Source organism: Capricornis sumatraensis, chromosome 9 (genome assembly GCF_032405125.1).
Source record: "Capricornis sumatraensis isolate serow.1 chromosome 9, serow.2, whole genome shotgun sequence".
Lineage (NCBI taxonomy): Eukaryota > Metazoa > Chordata > Mammalia > Artiodactyla > Bovidae > Capricornis > Capricornis sumatraensis.
In genome coordinates, this window is record NC_091077.1 from 17,111,783 (window position 1) to 17,126,245 (window position 14,463).

The following is a 14,463-nucleotide window of genomic DNA, read 5'->3' on the forward strand; positions in this document are numbered from 1 at the left end:
TTCCTCCTTGACTGTGCATGACTTGGGTAGCAAGTAAAAGGAAACAGTTCGACTAACTGATGTGGCATCTCTGGCACCACAGGTAGGTCCCCTTGGAGGGAGGCTTGCACACGCGTGCAGGGAAATACAGACAAGGACCTTGCTGCTGCAGCCCCGTGGGTGATAGCCACAGATGGGCACAACCTCAGTGTCCATCAACACGGGATTGGTTAAGTTCACTTTGGTGAACCTGAGCAGAACCCTTGAGGGGAACTTCCCAAAGACAGTCAATTTCTCCTCCTTCCCATGTCTCCCGCCTATTTTCTGTTGGAAAGCTTTAGCCTCCTAGGCCTTCTCTGAAATCCGAAGGCAAATTTAAGCAGAAAGGTGAGAAAATACAGAAACAAAGGAACGCAGTCAAGCAGGACAAAATAATGATAGTTTAGCTGTAAAAGAAAGTTAAAGACTTTCAATTCTTCCTCAGTGGGTGTAGAGGGCTTCCTTGGTGGCTCATCGGTAAAGAATCCTCCTGCCAGTGCAGGAGATGAGGGTTCAAGGGTTCAATCTCTGGAATGGGAAGATTCCCTGGAGAGAAAAAAATGACAACCCACTCCAATATTCTTGCCTGGGAAATCCTATGGACAGAGGAGGCTCAGGGGTTACAGTTCCATGGGGCCGCAAAAAGTTGGACACAACTTGGCAACTAACAACAAAGGGCTATAGATAATATCCTGAGCCATATCCTTAAGCTGTTTTGCAGATACTAAAACCCCTGACAGGTAGGAGTTAAATAAATTCTGACCACCAGCGTGTAGACCCCAGACCAGCTGGAACCAGGCTGATGATTAAGATTCCTAAAACATCACCCTGTTACCTCACCATCAACTGATCAGAAAATTGTGAAAGGATCACACCCTGTGACCCTTTCTCTCACACTGTCTGTAAAGATCCTTCCCTGAAAGCCCTCGGGGAGTTTGGGGTCTTTTGAGTAGAGCGACCTGTTCTTGCTTGGACCTACAATTAATGCTGTACTTTCCATCACCGCCTCCTAGCGTTGGGAGGTTGACTTTGCAGTGAGTCAGGTGGGCAGGCCTGAGTTTGGTTTGGCAACATTGTTATGTTCATTGTTACATTCCTCTTTGATGAGATCTCCCATCGCTATAATCTAGAATGAGTGGACTGCTTAGTAGATGCAGACTATGTCTTTGCACACATGCGTGCTCAGTCATGTCCAGCTCTTTGCGACCCTATGGACCAGGCTCCTCTGTCCATGGGATTCTCCAGGCAAGAATACTGGAGCGGGTTGCCATTTCCTCCTTCAGGGGATCTTCTCCCCCCCACCCCCCGACCCAGGGATCGAACCCCTGCATCTCCTGCATTGCAGGCGGGTTCCTTTACTGCTGGAGCCACTAGGGAAGCCCACACAAGTGATAGGAATGGGGATTTGACTGCAGTTTTGCATGAGGGATCTTTGTGGGTAATGCACATGTTTCAAATTGGATTGTGGTGACGGCTGTACAATTCTGTACATTTATTAAAAATCATTTATAAAAATGGATGCATTTAATGGTATGCAATTTATATCTGAATCGGGCCATTTAAAAATAAGTATACGTGTAGATTCAGTTTTATTGCATGTGGAATAATATTGGACAGTGTTGCTCTAAATCAGTGGTTCCTAAACTCGAATGTACACATGGCTCCTGGGATCTTGTTAAAATGCAGACTCTGAGTCATTCAGTTTACTGTGGAGCCTGAGATTCTCTTTGTATCAGAAGATGCTCATGTTACCATTCTAGAAACCACAATATCAGCACTTTACGAACCACTGTCTTAGAACATTCACCCTGTGCTATATTCCATTTGCTTTCAAATTGTGGTGCTGGAGAAGTCTCCTGAGAGTTCCTTGGACTGCAAAGAGATAAACCAGTCAATCCTAAAGAAAATCAACCCTAAGCATTCACTAGAAGGACTGATCCTGAAGCTGAAGCTGTAATACTTCGGCCACTTGATGCAAAGAGCTGACTCATTGGAAGATACCCTGATGCTGGGAAAGATTGAGGGCAGGAGAAGGGGGTGGCAGAGGATGAGATGGGTGGATAGCACCGACTCAATGGACGTGGATTTGAACAAACTCCAGAAGACAGTGAATGACAGCCTGGCATGCTGCAGTTCATGGGGTCATGAAGAATCGGAAGTGACTGAGCCACTGAACAATAAAATTCACAAGAAACAGGTGCCCCCACAAACTCTATGGAGTGATGGGAGCTCTGGGGAAGGTGAGGTGGTCCCTGGGCCTCCCCCATCCCCACGGGGAGTTGCCCAGAGACCTCCACGCCTGAGACCACTCACTGCTCACTGGTCTGCATCAACTCTATGAGGTCAGAGAAGAGGACATCACGATTCCTCTCGCAGAAGCCGCTGACGTCATAGGAGACCTGGAGGAAGGTGGCATGGGGGGTAGTGAGAATCTAAGTGACGGATGGGGGGGTCCCATGGGGGCCCGCTCTGGGGTGAGATAACTGGGCAATATCTATGGTTCATATTAGGCAGTCGGGAGCAGCATGGACCTGATTGGGGGGGGGGGGAGCCTGGAGGTCTCATGCTTAAGGTGAGATTGGAGGGTTAGGACTGCAGTCTGGGTCAGAGGGGAGAGAAGATGGAGGGTTACAGTCCAGACCTGGGGAGGAAGCTGCAGGCTGGATCAGAGGAAGGAGGAGGTGACAGTTATAGCCCAGCTTGGGGAGTGAGGGGCTGTAATCTGGGTAGGGGGGAGCAGTCCCTGGGTGTCTGCTAATTAATTTGGAATCAAAAGGTCACATTGAGCCTCTGTGTTCTGGTTGATTGGGGGCCTGGGGGATTGTGTCAGGAGGGTTATAGCACTGGCTGGAGTTTGGTGGGTGGGTGCGTGGGAGGGGGGTTCAGCCTGGCTTGTAGACTGGGTCTGCCATCCAAGGTGCAGGCTCCCTGTAGTTCTGGTCAGGCTACTCTCAGGATGAGGAGCACGGAGCCCCAGCCCACTTTAGGAATGGTGGGCTGCAGCACAGTCAGGGAACCACTGGGGCTGTTTACTGCCCATGATAAGGTTAAAGAGAGAGTGTGCAGTCTTGTAAACTGGGGAGGGGGACCTTGGCCAGGGTGGGAGGACAGTGGGTTTCTGAAACTTTGGGTGGGGTCTGTCTGTAGGGGGTGTGTCTGAGGTGGTAGGTTGCAGCATGATCCAGGGGTCTCCAAGTTGGGATCAGAAGAAGGGCGGCCATGTTCTGGGTCAGGGGGACACTGGGGCTTATAATTCAGGTTAGGGCTTAGGGGGCTCTGCTGCCTAATTTGGGGTTGATGGGAGGGAGTTTGTGTCCTGTAAGGTGTGTGGGGGGTGCTTAGTCATTTTGGACTGTAGCCCACTAAGCTCCTCTGTCCGTGGGAATCTCCAGGCAATACTAGAGTGGGTTGCCATCCCCTTCTCCAGGGTATCTTCTCGATCCGCGGATGAAACCCACATCTCTCCCAATGATAGGCAGATTCTTTATCACTGAGCCATCCAAGAAGTCTATAAGGGGCAGGTGTCGCTGTCCTGTTAGTTGGGAGCGCTGTGGCCTTGATGGGGGAGTGGACAGTGGGTTTACCAGCCCTGCTGAAAGGCCATGATAGTGGGGGCGCTAGGCCAATTCCTGGGGGTCAGTGGGAGGGGGGATCGGTAGGGGGAAGGCTCGAGAAGGGGATCAGTGTTCTTTAGCACTGGCTGGTGTCTGGGTAGATTCCTTCTGTTGGAAGATTGGGAGGCTGCAGCGGGAAGAAGCCTCTGGAGGTGTGTGTGGGGGTGTCTCAGGGGCGAGGTCTGACGGGCGGGGTCCGAGGGACAGCGTCTGAGGAGTGGGGGCGGAGCCCGAGGGAGTGGGATCTGATGGGCGGGGTTGGGTCTTAGCGGGAGGAGACCGAGGGGAGGAGTCTGAGGGTCGGGGCCAGGTCTGAGGAGGCGTGGCCGAGGGGCGAGGTCTGATGGGTGGGGTCGGGTCTGAGGGGCAGGGGGGTCCGAGGGACGCGGGGCGGGGCGCACCTTGCCCGCGTAGTGGTGGATGACAAAGCCCGCGCTCCAGCTGTTGAAGTGCTCATGGTTGCCCACGGCTGCCTGCAACTTCTGCAGCAGCGTCTGGTCGGCGCCGCCGCCCGTGGCGTGCATGGTGGCGCATACGTCGTCCAGGACGCTCATGATGCCTGGGGGGTTCTGTGGGGTGAGGAGGTGGGGAAGGGCTCAGCACGGACTGGCCCCAAACACTTGCCGCTCCTAGGAGGGAGCGGAAGTGATGGGAAGCTCCGATGTGTGGGGATGCTGTGGAAGCTCTCTGGTACAGGATGGGGTGGGGAACCCCGTAAGGGATCCGGGCCTCTATCCTTTCCCCAGATGGAGATGAAAGGGGCCCTGTCAACTTTGACCCCTCTCTCCCCCGCAGCCTGCCTTGGGGGCGATGTTTGTGGAGTGAATAAGTGACAGGTGAGCAGAGTGAATGGACGTGGTGGCTGATGGGTATGTCCGTGGGCCTCTATCTGCCTAAGGAGGAGCGTGGGTTAGAAGGGTCTATAGGGGCCCAGAACCTCCAGGGTTCTTCCAGCTCTTCCAAGCCCAGCTCAGGGGCACAGTGATTTCCCAAGCCCAGTTCTGACTGGGGCCCAGCGAGAACCCCCAAATCTGGCTCAGCCCTCACCAGCTTGTTTTCGATGAGGTCACAGACGATTTTGTTGTTGAAGTACTGGATGGGGGTCCAGCGGATACCCTCCTGTACGTACTCCTCCTGGGGGTGGCAAAGAGGGCAGGGATGGGACCGGGCATCTGGGCAAAGATGTGAGTGTTTCTAGAATGTTAGCTTCACAAGCATGGGTGGAGGAAGTGTGACAGATGTCCCTCCCATAACTTGTCCTTCCAGTCTCATCACTTAGGACGGTCTCCAATAACAAATCTCATTTCCTGGAGGTCAGACCTTCCCCCTGGGGTCCCAGAATTGAGCCCCAGTTGCCTGAAGTGTGATCTTTTCGTGAATACATCCCATTTGGCTCTTAAAAAAAGAATCCCTTTCAGAGCCTGAAAGCCAGCCAGCGGTTAAGACTCTGCTCTTCCACTGCAGGGCATATGGGTTCAATCCCCAGTGGGAGTCTAAGATCTCAGATGCAGTGTCGGGTAGCCAAAAAAAAAAAAAATAAAAAATTAAAAAAATCCCTTTGTCGCTTCTTCGATCATCTCCTGGTATTTGCCCTGAATCCTAGTCTCAAGCTCTGCCTCTGCAGGATGGGTAGAATGAAAATGGCAGGATTTTGTCCATCCCATTCACGGGGGGCTTCTCAGCACTGCAAACAGTGCCTGCTACACAGCAGGTGCTGCTCAGTTGTGTCCGACTCTTTGCAACCCCATGGACTGTAGCCAGCCAGGCTTCTCTGTCCATGGGATTCTGCAGGCAAGAATCCTGGAGTGGGTAGTCATGCTCTCCTCCAGGGGATCTTCCTGACCCTGGCATCGAACCCATGTCTCCTGTATTGGCAGGCAGATTCTTTACCGTCTGAGCCACCAGGAAGCCCATTGAAGGTTTGAACAAAGAGGCAATGCTCCAGCCCTCATCAGAGCTTTAGAGGTAGAAAACCTCCTGTGAAGAAGGAGCTTGGACATGTCAGTAGAAGGAAGTGCCCATGTGGGGCTGGGGTGTCCCTGGTTGCTTGGCAACCTTCATGGTCCCACACCTCCTCCCCAGTGACCCCTGGCCCTGGCCAGTTGTCTTCCCCTGCCCACCTGTTCAGCCTTCAGAGTGAGTTCAATAAAGATCTGCTGCAGTTTCTCGTTTACAAAGTTGATGCAGAACTGCTCAAAGCCGTTTTTCTGCCAAGGGAGGAAAAGCGTGCCTCACTCAGTGGGCTGATGCTGGAGGCTCCCCTCCCACTGGGCCACAGGGTCATACCTGGAATATCTCAAAGCCGTAGATGTCAAGCACACCGATACTGTACTCCTCCTGGGGCTTCTGCATGGCACGGTTGATGGCCTGTGATGCACAGGGACACTAGGTGAGTGGCTACACAGGCCTGCCACTCTCTTGAAATGCGCTTGTCCCCTCCCACCAGTGTGTCTCCAGCCTTCCCCATCGCTGTGCCTGCCCTCACCCCTGTTCATCATTCCTACAAGAAACCAGGTGTTAGGACATTAGGGTTCCTGCCTTGGGAGCTGGCTCTGCCCCTTAACCACTTTGCACCTCTATTTGCTCATCTTTAAAATGGGTTCACAGTAGCATCTCTCTTAGAGGGCTTTTCTTAAGAATTAAATAAATCAGTGCATGAAGAACAGAACCATAGCTGGCATGCATTAATTGATATGGAGTGTTGGCTACTACAGTCACAATCCTTTTTTCTTTTTTTGACAGGAAAGTGGAATTTATTGGTGTGCATGAGTAAAGAGCGGACTTCCCAGGTGGCGCTAGAATCTGCCTATCAGTGCAAGAGACAGGTTTGATCCCTGTGTTGGGAAGACCTCCTGGAGGAGGAACTGGCAACTCACTCCAGTATTCTTGCCTGGAGAATCCCGTGAACAGAGGAGCCTGGTGGGCTACAGTCCATAGCGTTGCAAAGAGTCAGGCATGACTGAGGTGACTTAGCACGCCCGAGTCAGGAGCGGACAGTGCCCAGGCTCTCATGAGCACAGGGCCCACCATTTGTCCAGGGGGCAGTGATTAGGGCTGTATTTGATCCCGCAGCCATCTGGAATGAGCCGCTTTTCTGCCACCATGTTTCCAAATTCATCCGAATTAAACTTAGTAAATCCTCACTTCTAGGAGATATGGATCTTCTGGCAGCCAGAGAACTTGAACTTGGCCCTGTGGAGGGCCTCAAACATATGCTCCTTATTCTGCAGCTTGGTGTGGATGGACATCATGACTTGGGCAGGGTGGACCCTGGCCACCGGGCCCTGGGGCTGTCCAAAGGCACCTCACACACCTGTCTAGAGCCTAGACTGGGGGGCAGCATGTCCATCATGAATGTCCCCTGGAAAGGACTGTCTCCAAGATCCCTTAGGCAACAGGCCACCTACTCTACCAAGGAGGCTGCTGTTTGCAATTATTGCACGTTTAGTCACCGTTCTTGACCTTGACACATCCTGTTCTCATCTACCATCACCTGGTCCATCACTTTGTCCTTCTGACAGCCGTGCTCATGGCTCTCTCTAAGGCACCCACCCCTCTCCATTCCAGCAGCCCCCATCTTGATCCAGGCCTGGAAATTTCCAGTAGCCCCCTCCTGCTTGGGCTCCATGTAACAGCCAAAGTGAAAGTGAAAGTATTAGCCGCTCAGTCGTGTCCAGCTCTTTGTGGCCCCATAGACTGTAGCCCATCAGGCTCCTCTGTCCATGGGATTCTCTAGGCAAGAATACTGGAGTGCGTTGCCATTCCCTTCTCCAGGGGGTCTTTCCTACCCAGGGATTGAACCCAAATCTCATTCCTTTGCAGGCAGATTCTTTACTGTCTGAGCCACTAGGGAAGCCTATAGATCAGTTTTTAAGGAAGACCTTAAATCTCCCATCAAATCATCTCCTGCCCTGTGTGGTACCTCCCAAAGCTGGGCATTAGCAAGGTCATGACACTCAAGACGCTCCCCCTCCCTCTCTTGGCTGGTCCAAGTCCTGGGCCTGGTGCTGCCTCAGAGCCCCTCTCCCCCTGTCCCTGTCCTCAGAGCCCCACTTGCCTCCACGAGGAAGTCAAAGAGACGGGAGTAGAGCCCCTTGGCCAGAGCATCGCGCGTGTAGGCTGCCTGCTCCACGTTCAGGGTCACGTCGATGGACTCGCTGCGCCCGCCCCAGCGGCTGTCCATCTTGCGGCTGGTCAGTTTCTCCTGCAGCCGCCCGCTGTCAATGCCCAGGAGGTAGGCGGGGAAGGCCAGGACTGCCAGGTGGTGGGGTGGGGAGAAAGGGAGCAGCCGGTCGGGTTCTTGGGCCTCACACGGAGGCTCCCATCTCTCCCCATTTTTGCCTGGTGACATCGATCTTGTCCACTTAGGTCCTCAGCTTCTGGGGGCCACAACTGGGAGGAAGCAGTTCACACACACACACACACACACACACACACACACACATGCCTCCACCACACCCTCCGCAGCACCCACACTCACGGTCTGCGCTCTCCACCCGGGCATAATTCCCGTCTTCACAGAAGCTGATGTTTCCCAAATGCAAGATGCCCGCCACGAGCTGCAGGACCAGCTCTTGGACGTTGGCTGGGATCCCGATGACTTGCATGGCGCTCTGTAGGCACATGGGGCACAGAGCCTGTGGTGCAAAGCTCGACCTCCAGCCATCCCGCGGATTAGGCTTCAGTGACCACAACACACATATTCGGGGCAGGGGGGGTGGGGGCGGGGGGACGGTCAGGACACCTGGACCCCTCTCCTGGCTTTTTTTTTTTTGCTGTGTGACCTTGGGCAAGTCCCTGTCCCTTTCCGGGCCTTGGTTTCCCAATTTGTAACACAAGAAGGTTTCCTGGGGCTGAAGTGGCAACGGTGCTCACCAGAGTCTCACTGAAGTCGCTCCGGTCATCGGTGCCGTCCACCTTGTAGGTGTCTGACTGGTTGAGGTAGCAGTAGTAGTCAGGAGTCATGAGCCCTAGGTTCTGCCGCTGCTCCTGCGAGGCCCCTTCCAGCAGCTGGAGGGCGGGTGAAGCTCATTCACATGGTGGCGGATGGGTGCAGCCCTCGTAATTCCCGGGTCCTTGCCGCCACGGGTTCCCAAACACCGGCCCTCCCGTGGTATCCCCCCTGGGCTCCGGTGAGGCTCCCTCCCAGCCCCATGGCCACCTTCCTTGCACCTGATAGTAGATGTGGAAGTTCCTCTCGCTTTCATTCTGCATGACCACGCGGGATTTCTCCAGCAGGAAGTTGGAGATCTTGCCCCCATCCGGCTCCCCGCCTCGGCTGAACTGGATCTCAAAGTACTTGCCCTGAACCCAAGAAAGCCACATCAGTCCCCGCCCAGGGTCCCAGGGCTGCAGGTGAGGAAGGACGGGGGATGGGTCTTATGAGCCTTCTTCCCCAAGTGACCTCAAGTAGCTCTTCTCTCCCCAACTTCCACTTACTGTTCTTCTCACCAGCTCCTTCCCTCCAGCCTTTGCCTAAAATGGGTCCTGGGCCAGGAATACCTTTTCCTCCTTCCCTGATGATTCAAGCCCTAACCTGGGGCCTCTAGCCCTGTTGCCATTCCCTTCTGCAGGGAATCTTACCAACCCAAGAATCGAACCCGAGTCTCCTGCATTGCAGGTGGATTCTTTACCGTCTGAGCCAAAACTATATAAAATAAGGGGCTTCCCAGGTAGCACCAGTGGTAAAGAATCTGCCTGCCAATGCAGGAGACATAGGTACCTCGGGTTCGACCCCTGGCCCGATCCAGGGGATTGGAAAGATCCGCTGGAGAAGGAAGTGGCAACCCACTCCAGTATTCTTGCCTGGGAAATCCCACGGACAGAGGAGCCTGGCAAGCTACAGTCCATGGGGTTGCAAAAGAGTTGGACACCACTGAGCACAACAGCAGCAACAGAATAAAATAAAATAAAATAGAATTACATGTTCTTGTGGTTCATCCATGTTTTGCTGTATATTAGTAGTCCGAAAACACAGACTGTGTGATTCTATTTATATGAAATTCTAAAACTGCTGAAACTAATCTATGGTGCAAAAAAAAAAAAAATTAGAGTGACTTCTTCTTGGGTAAGGTAGAAGTAGAGGTTAATTAGAAAGAGACAAGAGGAGACTTTCTGCAGAGATGGTGATATTCTGTATACCGATAGGAGTGTTGTTTGCATGGGCGTATGCACTCGTCTAAATTAATGAATAGTCCCCTTTAGATTTACATATTTTGGTGTATGCAAATTTAACTTTAAAAGAAATGGAAGAGCTGCAAATTTATATTGGACTGATTAGTCGTCTGCATGCTTAAGTGTCTGAAGGAAAGGTATGATGTTATAGTTTACAGTGCATAAAAAAAGTGGATCGATGTAATATTATTAAGCAAGAATAGTAAAATATTAATGGTAGAATCTAGGAGATGAGCATACAAGTGTTTACTGTAGTGTTTAGCTTTTCCAGGTATATGAAAAATTTTAAAATAAAATGTTGGAGAAAATACTTCAAATATAATTACATGAAAATATATTAGAAAATAAAATATAATTAATATTATAGATAATAATATCCAGGGGCAAAAAATCTCATTAGTGTCAGAATTCATTAAGCCATTTCCATGTTCAAGCATTTACTGAAATTATTGAAGTCTATGAAAGTGAAAGTGTTAGTCACTCAGTCACGTCCAACTCTTTGCGACCCCACAGACTGTAGCGCACTAGGCTCCTCTGTCCATGGGATTCTCTAGGCAAGAATACTGGAGTGGGTTGCCATTCCCTCCTCCAGGGAATCTTTCCGATGCAGGGATCAAACTTGGATTTCCTGAAGTGCAGGGAGTTTCTTTACCATCTGAGCCACCACACCATCCTATTCCAACAGAGGAGACCCACAAGGTTATATTGTTTTTTTTTTTCTTTTGTCCAAGCCACACATCCAAACAGTGACAGAAAATGATGACAAACCCAAATCCATTTACCTATTCTGTCTTTCAATAGGCTCAGCATAGCCCCTAACACAAAGAAGGACTCCAAGAAGCATTTGATGAAAGAAAGAATGAATGAGGGAATAAATGGGACCTGAAATGAAAATAGGAACAGACATAGCCTAGTTGCAGCCAGGGGAGGAGTATTCAAGAATGGTACATGAACATGTCTTCGTCTCCACAGAGCTGCTGATGGGGGACTTTTTTTCCAGAGGGATCATGAACAGGAAGCCAGTCTCCTATTGAGGAGCAGGTATTTCCTGTACTCTTGAGCATATATGTAAAGGAAAGAGGCAGAGACAGAGACAAACACTGTCGAGGCCACAGAGACTCACAAAGCGACTGGAATTATTGTTGCGCACTGTCTTGGCATTGCCAAAGGCTTCCAGCAGTGGGTTTGATTGAAGGATGATATCTTTCACGTGCTGGGGAAAGACGCAGGTGGGGGCGGGAAGAGGTCAGACTGTGGTGGGGTGTGGGCGTTTGGAGGTGAGCAGATGAAATTCCATGTGGGGACACCCAGCCCCTCTTCCTGTTTTGCCTTACCTGGACCTTCTCGCCTCCACCCGACACCTTGGAGATGTAGCCCATGATATATTTGGCCGCCACTGTCTTCCCAGCTCCACTCTCTCCACTGAGGATGCGTGAGGAAAAGGATGATGAGTGATCAGGGGTGGAGGAAGTGCCCTTTCCAGCTGGGGCTCTGATCGTTCATTCATTGACGCCTATTGGGTGCCAAGCAATAGCCCAGGCTGTTGGGGATACCATGGTGAGCAAGATGGATCTAAATCTCCTGACACTTAGATGGAACAGGTGGGCAATAACAGGATGAATGCACAAAATACCTCACGGATCAGAGGGTGAGAGGCTGAGTGGGGCTGGGGGTGGAGAGGGACAGCGAGGCTCTGTCTGGATCAGGAATTCCAGTTAAAGCTCCCTGGGGTGGTGATGCTGTTTGAGGGGCCCTGGGGAGGAGGGTCTGGGCTCCCACTCTGTACCTGATAATGACACACTGGTTCTCACAATCTATAAGCATGTTCCGGTACATATTGTCGGTGAGGGCATAGATGTGTGGGGGATTCTCATACTGGGCCTGGTGGGAGAGAGCAGGGCTCAGCCTCGGTCTCAGGTCGGGGGGAGGCCTTGGGGCTGTGGCTCCCACCCGGCCCCCGCCTCACCGCGCCCTGGTAGAGGTCGATCTCGCGGTCTGTGAAGTAGGGCATCTGCTTGAAGGGGTTTACGGAGATGAGCACCGAGCCAATGTAGGTCTAGGGTGGAGACGGTTAAGGGCCATGCAGCGTCCTGGCAAGCTGTGTCCCTCAAGGGGCTCTGTCCCCTCCTCCTGCTCCCCTGGGGCCTCCAAGAGCCCTGTGGCTTGGAGGAAGAGATGGAGATACTCCAGGCGTCTTAGGAAAAAACTGAGCTGGATCCAGATTGAGGGGAACAGAGGGTGCTGTGCCTGAGTTACCCCCGAGCAGAGGGAGCCGTGAGAGCCACAGCCACCCCCAACTGGAGCCCCGCTGCTACTCCGCGGTCCCCTTGCGCTAACGCCCTGTGCTCTTGCTGCCCATCCCCACTCTGTTCCTGTGCTCAGGCATGTGTGTCCCTCCCGTGCTACAGCCTCTTTCATCCTCCCCTGCCCTCATCCACCCACCATCCCTCCATCCGCTGGTCAGTCATCCTCCTGTCCCTGAGTCCTGCATCTGCCCACCCCGCCCACGGCCCAGGGTACGAAGATGTAGTCATCCATGAAGCGCTTGCGGAGGTTGCTCACGATGGCGTCCTCGGTGATCTGGGGTAGAAGCACCATGTCGTCCACGCCGCTCTGCTTCACATTGTGGCTCTGCCAGTGGAAGCGCTCCTTGCTGCCCTGGGGGTGGCGGCGGTGGGGTGGCGGTGAGACCCTGCACGGGGCGTGGTGGGGGCTGGTGCCCGAGCACTCCTCCCCTTCCCACCTGGCTCACCTACATCATCAGCTGCTGATGCTGTCCCCTTGCCCACCTGCCACCTCCCTCCCTCCTTCCCTATCTCAGGGACGACAGAAGAGGGAGACAAGGTCTACTCCCAAAAGAGGAGGACAGACAGAATGACAGCTGGGATGTGTCCCTCAGCCCTCTCTCTTTTGGTACCAGCATCCCTCCACTTTGTATCCTGTTGCCATGGAGCAGAGGGTGATGCCTGGTCCAGGGGGGCAGAGTGTGCTTGGGGATCTCGCAACTGTGGGAGGGGAGGAGGGGATCAGGGAAGGCTTGATGGGGGAGCTCACCCACCCTCTCTCTCACATCCCCAGCCCATCTCTCCCTCCGTTGGCCCAGGCTGAGTTCCTGACTTCTCCCTGGCATTTGACCCAAGACGCTTGCTCCTTGGAAGAAAAGCTATGATGAACAGTGTATTGAAAAGCAGAGACATCACTTTGCTGCCAAAGTTCCATATAGCCAAAGCTATGGTTTTTCCAATAGTCATGTATGGATGTGAGAGTTGGACCATAAAGAAGGGTGAGTCCTGAAGAATTGATGCTTTTGAACTGTGGTGCTGGAGAAGACGCTTGAGAATCCTTTGGACAGCAAGGAGATCAAACTAGTCAATCCTAAAAGATATCGACCCTGAATATTCATTGGAAGGACTGATGCTGAAGCTGAAGCTTCAACACTTTGGCCACTTGACGTGAAGAGCTGACTCATTGGAAAAGACTCTGATCTGAGAAAGACTGAAAGCAAAAGGAGAAGGGGGCAGCAGAGGATGAGATGGTTGGATGGCATCATCAACTCAATGGATATGAGTTTGAACAAACTCTGGGGATAGTGAAGGACAGGAAAGCCTGGCGAGCTGCAGTCCATGGGGTCGCAAAGAAATCGGCCACGACTGAGCGACTGAACAACGTTTTCACCTCCAGATGACCTTCTTCCCCCCACTTGCTTCCTCCTAGCTTGGGGTCCTCCTGGCCCATCCCCCTGAGATTCTCTCAGTCACCACGTGTCTGTGATCTCTGCCTCAGTGCCCTGCTACGACCTTGGTCCTCAGCTCCCCCAGCCTTCCCACCACGTCTGCCGTGGTCTCCATCCTTAGAGAGCCAGTTCTGGCACGTTCCAAGCTCCCACTTTCCCTTTTAATTCTCTCCCTCAGCTTTTCATCAGCTGACACCTTCCGTAGGCCCCAAGGAGGAGACTCAGACACAGGTTCCCCATTTAAACTCCTCCTCCAGGAAGCCTGCCAGGAATGCTCTCTCAGCCCAGCTGAGCTCATCCAGCACCTTAAACACTTCAGCACACTGGCTCTCGCAGGCCCTCTCTGCCTCCGTTCAATATACCCTGTCATGGAGGGACTGGCGCACAGAGTGGTGGCGACCTGGAGCTCTCGTGGCTGGTAACTCATGCTCAGACAAGGTATCCCTCCTGCAGGAATCCCCGCACATGCCCCAGACCTGGAGCTCCTGGAGGACAGGGATCTGGACTGAGTCCTTTCTCAGCCCCTGCAGGGAGCGCCTGGCAAGGGACAATGGCAAAGAAAGAAACCCAGCTTCAGAGGAAGCCCCCAAGAGCAAAAATGGATATGTGATAAGACGCTTCAGTCATGTCCTACTTTTTGCAACTCTATGGACTGTAGCTCACCAGGTGCTCTGTCCATGGGACTCTCCAGACAAGAATATTGAAGCGGGTTCCCATGCCCTCCTCCAGGGGATCTTACTGACCCAGGGATCGAACCCACAGTCCTTATGTCCCTTGTATTGACAGGCAGGTTCTTTACCACTAGCACCACTTGGGAAGCTCAAGAGCAAAGATACTGGGAACCAAAGTCAGGTCTTCAAAGATGACCAGGACTTGCCAGGGGAATGGAGATGGTGTGCTGGGCCCATCTGGGAAGGGATTGAG

The 14,463-nt window shown here is 52.7% G+C and overlaps 1 protein-coding gene and 1 pseudogene across 1 annotated transcript in view; both read right to left on the reverse strand.

Moving 5' to 3' along the window:
• Positions 1 to 14,463, reverse strand: part of MYO1F (myosin IF) — a 36,795-nt gene that overhangs the window by 14,602 nt on the left and 7,730 nt on the right. Inside the window, exons 2-15 of the mRNA XM_068979583.1 lie at positions 12,327 to 12,464; positions 11,773 to 11,862; positions 11,593 to 11,687; positions 11,141 to 11,228; positions 10,930 to 11,019; positions 8,805 to 8,936; positions 8,508 to 8,642; positions 8,113 to 8,245; positions 7,690 to 7,886; positions 5,919 to 5,999; positions 5,753 to 5,839; positions 4,680 to 4,766; positions 4,034 to 4,201; positions 2,332 to 2,417 (exon numbers count right to left, since the gene is read on the reverse strand). Of these exons, the coding sequence (XP_068835684.1) occupies positions 2,332 to 2,417; positions 4,034 to 4,201; positions 4,680 to 4,766; positions 5,753 to 5,839; positions 5,919 to 5,999; positions 7,690 to 7,886; positions 8,113 to 8,245; positions 8,508 to 8,642; positions 8,805 to 8,936; positions 10,930 to 11,019; positions 11,141 to 11,228; positions 11,593 to 11,687; positions 11,773 to 11,862; positions 12,327 to 12,464 (1,607 nt within the window). The remainder of the gene's footprint in view (positions 1 to 2,331; positions 2,418 to 4,033; positions 4,202 to 4,679; positions 4,767 to 5,752; positions 5,840 to 5,918; positions 6,000 to 7,689; positions 7,887 to 8,112; positions 8,246 to 8,507; positions 8,643 to 8,804; positions 8,937 to 10,929; positions 11,020 to 11,140; positions 11,229 to 11,592; positions 11,688 to 11,772; positions 11,863 to 12,326; positions 12,465 to 14,463) is intronic.
• LOC138086707 (small nucleolar RNA SNORA70) lies at positions 7,002 to 7,104 on the reverse strand (annotated as a pseudogene).